Here is a 9,294-nt window from a genome sequence, read left to right on the forward strand (position 1 = left end):
AGCTCACAGCGGCCTCCTCCTCCAGCGCTCCACAGCGGCAGTGGCGGCTGCGGCGACGTCGCTCCCCGGTCCGGGACAGAGCGATCCGCTGTAGGAGGAGCTGCCTGCTCCGCGGGGCGGATCAGCAGCGTGACCCGGGGAACTCTGGTGCAGGGATGGCATTGACCACGGAGCTCCGGCCGGGGGGTGGGGGGGAGCGGACGCAAGCGGGGGGTGTAGAGAGACTTGCTCCGGGAGTTTCCAAATATCATAATAACAAAACAATAAAAAAGTCAAAGACTTAATTTTCCACGTTATTCTGTTTTTGTTTTAAAACTGTTTTTGTTTTAAAACAGTTTCTTTTACTTTGCTTACACATGGCCTACACCGACACAAATGAATACAAACATTTGAAAGTTAACCACGCCCCCCGCACGTAATCAGTTCATTGACAACTGCTGGGACAGCTGGAGATGTGCGTTAGGTTTGTGCACCTGAATAGCTGCAACACACTCCCGGCCGGGTTTTTTTTAAAATTTAAAAAAAAATTTTTTTTACACTTTATTAATAATTATATACATACTGTAACAAAACTGTCCAGCCATCAGGAAGGTTGAAATTGAAATATCAATGCAGAATCAGTGTCAACCATGGAGCATAAAAAGACATGACATCACTGAGCCTCCTCCTGTCTATAATATAATTATCTCATGGGTCTTTTCCTTTCTCCTGCTCCTTCTCCTTCTTCTCCTCCTCCTCCTTCTGCTTCTTCTTCTTTTGAATTTCCGGTCCAGCAGGCAAAGTCTGGCTCACTGCTGCCTCATTTTAGTCAACACTACACGTCATGTTACGCGGAGTGGTGCGCACGGTGCAGATCAACTTCCTGCTGCGCAGCAACAAAATCTGCGACCGCACGTGTGTGTGAACGCGTAACATGATTTGTCAAACAGTGACTGACAGACGTGCACACGCAGCTTTTGTTACGCGTGAAATACAACCTGCGCGTAACAACGCACGCACGCGTGACAAAGTAACCATGCGTGCACACACACGTCGCTGCGCGTCTTTCTGGTTGTTTTGACATCGATTTCACCCCATACACACACACACACACACACACACACACACACACACACACACACACACACGCCTCTAGTCAACCTAATGTGCATCATGTGTTTGGACTGAACCTGGACAGAACCCATGCTGACACAGGGACAACATCAGACTCAGGTTGTGCACACTTGCAGATACTTGTTGGCATCCACCTGGACATCAAACATGACTGATCTCTGAACAGGGCAGAGCCAGCAGTCATTATCTGACTCTGTATGAACTTACTGGTTGCTCTTATAATATATTGCATAATATATAACACATGTTATGATCTGTCCATTGTTACAAGGCTCCAGAAATCGAGTCACATTCAGAGAATAAAAATCAACAGTAAAAAGACAAGAAATCATAAATACCTCTGAAATTAGTCTCTACACAGTGTTCTGAACGTCTCTCGTTGTTGGGTTCCCCTTTAGCCCAGGCTTTGTAGTCAAACTTTGAGCCATCAGTCCACATCCATGTAGAGTCCTGGAAGAGAAAGCACAGGTTACCTCTTTAACTCGTTCGCACCACACTAATTCCTCAGCACATCCGCTCCGGACCACATGTTTTTGGCTATTTGTTTACCTTTTTTCTCACGTCGAAGTGAACTCTGTACATCACCTAGAAACAAACGGTCTTCACGTGGTTGAAGAGTGACTTTCCAACGTGCTCCTCGAAAAATGACCAGTTTTTCGCCGTTTTGTTCGTGAGTACGAAGGAGAAGAAGAGAGCTCGGTTTCTCCAAAAACGGAGCTCCCGCTCTAGTTTCAGAGAAAAATGCACTTTTGTGTCAAGTGGCAATTCGCTCATTTTACCGGTACTCTGCAGTGTGGCGTCTCCCAAATCATTTCTACGGCTAAATAAGTATTTTTATAGGCAAATCTGGGTGGGGTGTGGCGGCGTGGAGTGCAGCGGTGCGGGTCTCTGGCCGCAGCAGAGACAGCTCCGTGACATCATGTGACTGGCTGGCGCTGAGTGCTTTGGGACAGGGGGCGGCCGGTCACAGCGCCCGCTGCACGGTGAAAACAGCAGTGATAACGTGCTTTCAGGTCCGAATCTCCAAACCAGAAACGTTTGTAACAGCACCGGAAAAAGTCACCAGATTTGTCGCTAGTCGCTTTTGACAAGAAAAAGTCGGGTTTGGAAAGTCGCCAGATTCGCCAAGTTGGCAGCACGGTGTAGCAACAGCCGTACAGCACGCTACACTTTGTCCCAAGAGCAGCATTCAAGGAGACCGATTACTCAAACAAAACCAAGATCACACAGTTTATAAAAAACATTATGTTTTCATTGTAGTTTAAAACAGTTTTACATATCAGAGGACTACCATATTCACACACAGGGTACCTCAAAGTGTCTATTATCGTAATCTGTAAAAAAACGTTTTTGACGAGTTAACTCGTCAATGGTCATGAACGTTCGGCACGCAGTGACGAGTTTACTCATCAATGGTCGCGAAAGAGTTAAGCACAGGGCACATCAGATCCTCTGTGTTGCTAAATGTCTCACCTTTATGCTGTCATGGGCTCCAATCCAGGAACGTGTATCAGAGCCACTCTTTTTCCGAATCAGGTCCCTGACAAACTCGTGTTCCTCAGCGCTGTGGATGGAGGCTAAGTTCCCACCAAGACTGATGCAGGTGACCTGATGACCAAGATATGAAATGAGAGAAATACAACCTGGGTCTAAACAGCAAACACACAGGCATCACCTTAAACCAGCAGAAAATGATGATACTGTAGTGGGTTGGAAAATGCTGCGTATGGTTTCTTAATGTAAACAGCCCCCCTGAAGTACTTGAACCATTCAGTACACAGACATACAACATTACACATTGTTTTGTATTGAAGCAATACACACTTATGTCAGTAGATGGTGCTATTGCACTGCTGAGAGTGTAGCTGTCCAGCTCTGCTGGTGTGTGCAGCTCTAAAATAAAGAAACTCTGCCATGAACAGCAGGCTAAAAATAGTCCCTGTGTCTGTGGAGCATGGATGTATTTAAAGAACTTGTTACACTTGTAATAAGAAATGCCAAAGTGGCCTCTCTCTTTGCACAAGCATTTCTTATTACAAGTGTAACAAGGACCTGTAAGTACACGAAAATACACTATGTATTTACAATGTAAGTACATGTTATTACATACGGTTACATAGGTAATTACACTGTAATTAATTAGGTAGATACACAGGAACAAGGACCTCTTAAAATAAAGTGTTACCCAAATATGATTTTTTTCCTAAACGGCCTCTCATAGCGTTCAGCTGTCATCAGCATTCACACACATTTTCCCTCTAGAAATGCCTTTTCAAGTATATAACAACATATATTTTATATAAAATTATAATTCCTATAACACACCCATGCTGTTGAGCCCCAGATCCTTGAAGCTGTCATAATAACACAGTGCTTACTGGCTTTTTGGCGGTCTAGAGTCCCCTAGATCTGGTGCCGGCAACAGTACAAACAACATCACAATAAAACTGTTCACAAAGTGCTTTATGAAAACCAGGGATTTTAAGCAAAGCCCACTGACAAAAACAGAAATAAATGAAAATGGCAAACTAAAAGCTTCAAGACGTTCTGAGTACTGCCACTGAACTGAAAACGTCAGGAATGAAAAGAACATCAAGTAGTTGTCATGACATCAACAGTTTTAAAACCAATACCTCTGCATTAGCCACATGCTTGACATCGGCTTGGTAGATGAAACAGCGAGAGCCAAACACAGTCCAACCAGGGGGACAGCAAGAAACTGAAAAATAGTCATACTAGATAGTTAGATTTCATTTTGGTAGGGGAAAGCTACAGCTAACAATTCTCATTAATGGTTGTCAGAGCACCTGTAAAACAGAGTGATAGGCTGCATTCGCCTCCCAGTGCACTACTAGTCAACTTTACATTGCTGGGAGTAACTGCTGTAAAATGTCTATTGATGATACATATTTCACAGATTACCACAGAGGTGATTTTTAGAAATACAAAATACTGCTACTACTGCGATTAAAATGTTTTGGCTTTCATTTAGACATTGAACACAGTATGATGATGTTTCTGACAGCCTTGCTCTCCGTGCCAAATGTGTTTGTTGAGTCTCTCCAGGAAACCCCAACATTAGATTAGATTGGTTAACATCATTAAGGCACTAACAATATAAACATACAAAGTGATGAATAATATGAACAAAACACACAAAGTAAAACTTCTGCCATGTAATAGCCTATTGCAAATCCACCCAAAGACCTCCAGTGTAGAAAAAGCAGCCACAAACCTGGTATATTGACTTCATTGGAGGTGGATGTCTGAGAACATAGAGAACAGATTGTTAATTTCAGCATCAGCAGTCCCTCTGTAATTGGCTGAGACTAATTTCTTCAGGGAAAGCAGCAGGATCAGTTTCAGTGATTTTCTCAGTGTGTTGTAATTTTTAACCTAACTGAATGAATCTGGTTTAGGAGCTGGTTTTAGCAGTTGTGCAATTCTACTTTTGCATTTAGGCACCATTAATCTAGGGTGAACAGAAAAATAATATGGAAATATTAATCATTTGTAAATTGTCATATTTGCATTTCATTGTCAGCAAAATATGATAATTTCAATTATTTTCTGGAGTCTGTACCAAACTGTCATGGGCCCTAGTCTCTGGCACCTTTGTAGAAGAACTAGATGTTTATACTTTGCCACATTGTTTCACTACATTAGGTGAATGCAAAAGTAATTAGAGCTTAAGGGGCCGTGTCTACCAGACACGTTTTTAGCTCTGACAGCGCTCTCAGCGCTGCTTTCCCAGCGCTTAGCGCTCTCTCTCTCCCTCGTCAGAATGCCGCTGTTGCTAGGTTACAAAACGAGTCCTCTGAGACTTCCGTGTTCCTGCCTTGTTTTTAATGTAAATACTACGAGTGTCAGAATACACAATAGCATTAGCGGCAGCTTTTGACTGGACCCTGAGGTCGGCCTATACAAGTGTGGGTCATGATATAAACCCAGCCACGTCTCCGGTTGTGTTGCTGTCGGTAACGTATATCCCGCCTCTTCTGGATTCTGATTGGTCAGTGCGAGGAAAAGTGACATTAACGAGCGCGGTGCTGTTCTAAAATTTGAACAGATTTCAACCCGAAGTGCTCTGAGCGCTGTGACAAAAAGAAGCAAGTGCCGAGGGCGTTTTTCCGCAGAGGGCGCTGAGCGCTGTGAGCGCCCAACTCAATAGGGTTTGAATGGAAAATAGACGGCCAGAGCGCTAAAAACGCGTCTGCTGGACACGACCCCTAAAGGTACACTGTGTAAGAATTACTCCCATCTAGTGGTGCGCTTGTAGATCGCAAGCAACTCAGTCGTATTTTTCATGCTGCATTCACGTGAAATCGGGCTTAAGGCAGACGGACGACAGCCGCTGCACGTAACGGCATAAACAAGCCTCTATTTAAACAAGTGGCCCATCAGCACGAGGCAAAACAATACACGTGACAATATGTTGTCATGGTGATGTCATATTGTTTACCTGACCCATCGGCTTTCTCTTGACTTCTGTGACTAAAATGACATCTGGTTTGTTACCGACGGCCGTCTTTCACAGTCCTCACTGAACCTCGGTGACTTTTCACAGACGTCACCTCCACCTGAGCCGACAGCTCCGGTGTCTCCGCTGAGTTTCTGTGGTTTCCTACCGTCAGCTGCCACTGAACGTAAAAACATGGCGAAACAACATGGCAGCTACCAACCGAGCTTACTCGCTCCATGATATGAACGGCAAATTCAGAGTTTACTGGAACACTTCAGTTTGTTGTTGGGGGTTGTTGTATTGATGAATGAAAAACGTACTTTTGAACGAAATAATCGATTTTCGTGAATAGATAACAGAAGAACTTACACAATGTACCTTTAAGGAAAAGTGTGAACATGTATTAATTTGAGGGAGGACATGGACTACATTAGTTGGAGAAACTCGGGGGCACGGTGGGACAGTGGTTAGCACTGTTGCCTCACAGCAAGAAGGTCCTGGGTTCGAATCCGCGGCCGCCCAGGTCCTTTCTGTGTGGAGTTTGCATGTTCTCCCCGTGTCTGCGTGGGTTTCCTCCGGGTGCTCCGGTTTCCCCCACCACTAAAAACATGTCGGCTAGGTTAATCCTCCAGTCAGCGCCCCTGACCAAAGGCACTGGCTCATAATCTGGAGTTGGTCCCCGGGCGCTGCACCGCGGCTGCCCACTGCTCCTCAGGGATGGGTTAAATGCAGAGAAAGAATTTCACTGTACTAGCTGTATATGTGACAAATAAAGTACCTTTACCTTTACTCAAAAGTTACACCAACCTGAAAACCTTAAGATATTTAAATTTGTTTTCTCACCTCACTCTTCACTACACATGCAACTGGAAGTAAAGTCAGGGTCATGTTCTTTAGCACTGTTTGTTTTCATTGTAACTGGTTATCAGAGAGTTTTACTCACAGCTCCTTCAAACAACAGTCCACCAGTGAAACAGAGGAGGAAGACCACCTGGAAATGTGACGCCATCTGTGGAAAGACAAAACAAGCTGACTGTGTAGTCTTTTGCAGCAGTGTAGTGAGAACAATGTATGTATTATTATGTATGATTTTAAACCACCAAATGTTCACTTACCTGTAGTGGTATCTGACACAGGAACAAGCAGGCAGGTTGTTGAGAGGTGGATATTCATCCTGTCCTACTCCTTTTATACCTGATCAGATAGCAAAGAATGACAGAGACAGTGTTATATCAACATTCTATGATCATTGCCATTAGTCAATCAAGGTTAAACTCTGATGTTGATTCTTCATCAGTTTCCACCCTCAACTAATATTGAAACAATCGGTTTCCTAACTTCAATGGTATTTTTATTAACACGAATATTGAAACAGTTTTGACAAGTCAACCTAAATAAATATCAGTGTGGTTAGGAGAAGTAGAAATGAACTCCCTATCCCCTATCTGGCCAACGCCAGCCTAGGATGTAGGGTTAGCAGATGAAAACAGTTGATGTAAGCGCTGTACATGCACATTGGTGAGAGGTGATAAAAGATCATGGAGTGTGGTAGCTAACGTTGGTCAAATAAGTGGAATGACCACAGAATGACATGATTGGAACTAATGGCACATCAAGAACACAACAGACTTGTAACAGTGTAGCATTGGTTCAAATCCCAACAAGCTAGTGTCATTTCGCTCAACTGTAAAACATTTAAAATGAGATCAGATTGCCATCTAGCCTACACCATTTAGCATCTTCTAAGCTATGGGCTACGTAGACTTGTTTTAGGATAGAATATGATGCATACCACAACACGTCAGGTTAAGTGTATGGCTATAATCTACTACAATCAGACTTCTCAAATAAGACACATGGGTAACACTTTACTTGAAGGTACCGTCATAAGAGTGACATGACAATGTCATAACAGTGTCATGTCACAGTCATAAACGTGTCATAAACATTAAGTCAATGTCATTAAACATTTATGACTGTTGTCATTAAGTGTCATTCGTTTTTGTAATGACAAGTTGACATTATTTTGGTTGTCTTGATTATGACACCTTGACATTAATCAAGGTGACATAACCAGAAGTCGTCTTTGTCATGACAACTTGACATTAAATTTGTTTGGGATGTCCTTATTATGACAACTTGACATTACTCAAAGTGACATTACCAGAAAAGGGCCTTGTCATGACAACTTGACATTAATGAAATATTTTCTGTTTAGTTGACATAATGATTATTAATTAGATGTGCAAGTTTACAGAACAAATCTAGCACTTGGTCATTGTTGTTTGACAGGATGTGGACAGGATACCCAAAACTGACTGTCATGACACCATTATGACAGTGTAATGAAGATATTCTCTGACCTCAAGTAAAGTGGTAGCATTTTTATTATCATATTATCATTTATTATCATGAAGGATAAACTGACTGTCATGACACAATTATGACAATGTAATAATTTTTTCACATCACGTAAAACAGAAATCAAACATTTTTGAAAGCTTGAAATTATAAACACAATTATACTGACAATAAATAAATAAAAAATATATAATAACAGTGTCTAAAAACCATTAAAAAAACCCATAAATAAATCATTCAATTTCCAGGTGGAATTTTATGTCAAGGCATGCCTTGACCTCAGCTGCAGCGCTGCAGTTGTAGCCGGCTACACTGGTTGTGTTCTGACCAAGGGGGCAGTTGTCGGTCTGAGAAGTGAAGCTCACTTCCGCGTTCAAAAAACTGCAATCCCCTCGAATTCCTCTGGGGGCTGGTGTCAGAAGGGAGCATTCCCCATAGACCCCCATGTTAAAATCGCCGACTTTACATCCTCAGTAAACATGTTAAAAGCCTGGTGTCAGAACGTTTTTTCGTCTCAATCGATAGTTTCTACCCCCGCACACACTCTGAGGGGGGTGATTTTTTTTTAACTCTACCGTTTTACTGTTATTAGGTTAAAACTTTGGCCAATTAGGGCGCGGGAACGTTGAGTGACAGGTCCGAGCAGCTCCGTGGACAGCTGCTTCGAGGCCAGAGGGCGGGTTCTCGGCCGGCCAATCCAACATGGCGCTGTTCAGGTCACCATATTTGAGTCACAAAAACGACTCCCCAAAACCAATGGGTGACGTCACGGACGCTACGTCCATTCTTTTTACAGTCTATGGTTCTGACCCAGGGGTGGGTTCACACTCATGTTTATTCCTGTATGATGGCGACATAAAACAAAATGGATGTGAGTGAATCTTCTCCTATACCTACATGGAGGACGCACTACCACATGCACACCACACACACACACTCACTCACACACACACACACACTCACTCACTCACGCACGCACACACGCACACGCACACACGTACAGGGAGAAATCGCGGCAAAATAACTTTCTCTCTCCTACTCAAAACGGTTCTTAAAACATGCTACTCGACAGAAAACACCACAAACACATCTCCTAACAGTTTTACATTAACATTCTTTCGATAAATTAGCATTAAAACTCATCAAATATAACTTTTTAGCCCCGGAGCCTAGACTACATTACCTCAATCAGTCAGCAACAGTGCAGACTGATGAGAGAAGGGAGCTACATGCGTCATATCCGCGAACTTTCAAAATAAAAGCTTGGACTAGTAAAAATGAAAGTTTGAATTATACTGCTTTACGTAGGGATTTTTGTTACTATAATTCAATAATTCAATTTTTGTGGATTTATTTTT

At 42.8% G+C, this 9,294-nt stretch overlaps 1 protein-coding gene across 1 annotated transcript in view; it reads right to left on the minus strand.

The window, feature by feature from the left end:
• LOC146986863 (galactose-specific lectin nattectin-like) overlaps positions 1 to 6,723 on the minus strand; it is an 8,013-nt gene extending 1,290 nt beyond the window's left edge. The window contains exons 1-6 of the mRNA XM_085775735.1: positions 6,691 to 6,723; positions 6,519 to 6,584; positions 4,349 to 4,379; positions 3,747 to 3,832; positions 2,587 to 2,721; positions 1,452 to 1,563 (exon numbers count right to left, since the gene is read on the minus strand). Of these exons, the coding sequence (XP_085631861.1) occupies positions 1,452 to 1,563; positions 2,587 to 2,721; positions 3,747 to 3,832; positions 4,349 to 4,379; positions 6,519 to 6,584 (430 nt within the window). The 5' untranslated portion in view covers positions 6,691 to 6,723. The remainder of the gene's footprint in view (positions 1 to 1,451; positions 1,564 to 2,586; positions 2,722 to 3,746; positions 3,833 to 4,348; positions 4,380 to 6,518; positions 6,585 to 6,690) is intronic.
• Positions 6,724 to 9,294: the final 2,571 nt, after the last annotated feature.

The sequence above is a fragment of the Trachurus japonicus genome, chromosome 5 (assembly GCF_045865225.1).
Source record: "Trachurus japonicus isolate A0001 chromosome 5, Traja_1.0".
Lineage (NCBI taxonomy): Eukaryota > Metazoa > Chordata > Actinopteri > Carangiformes > Carangidae > Trachurus > Trachurus japonicus.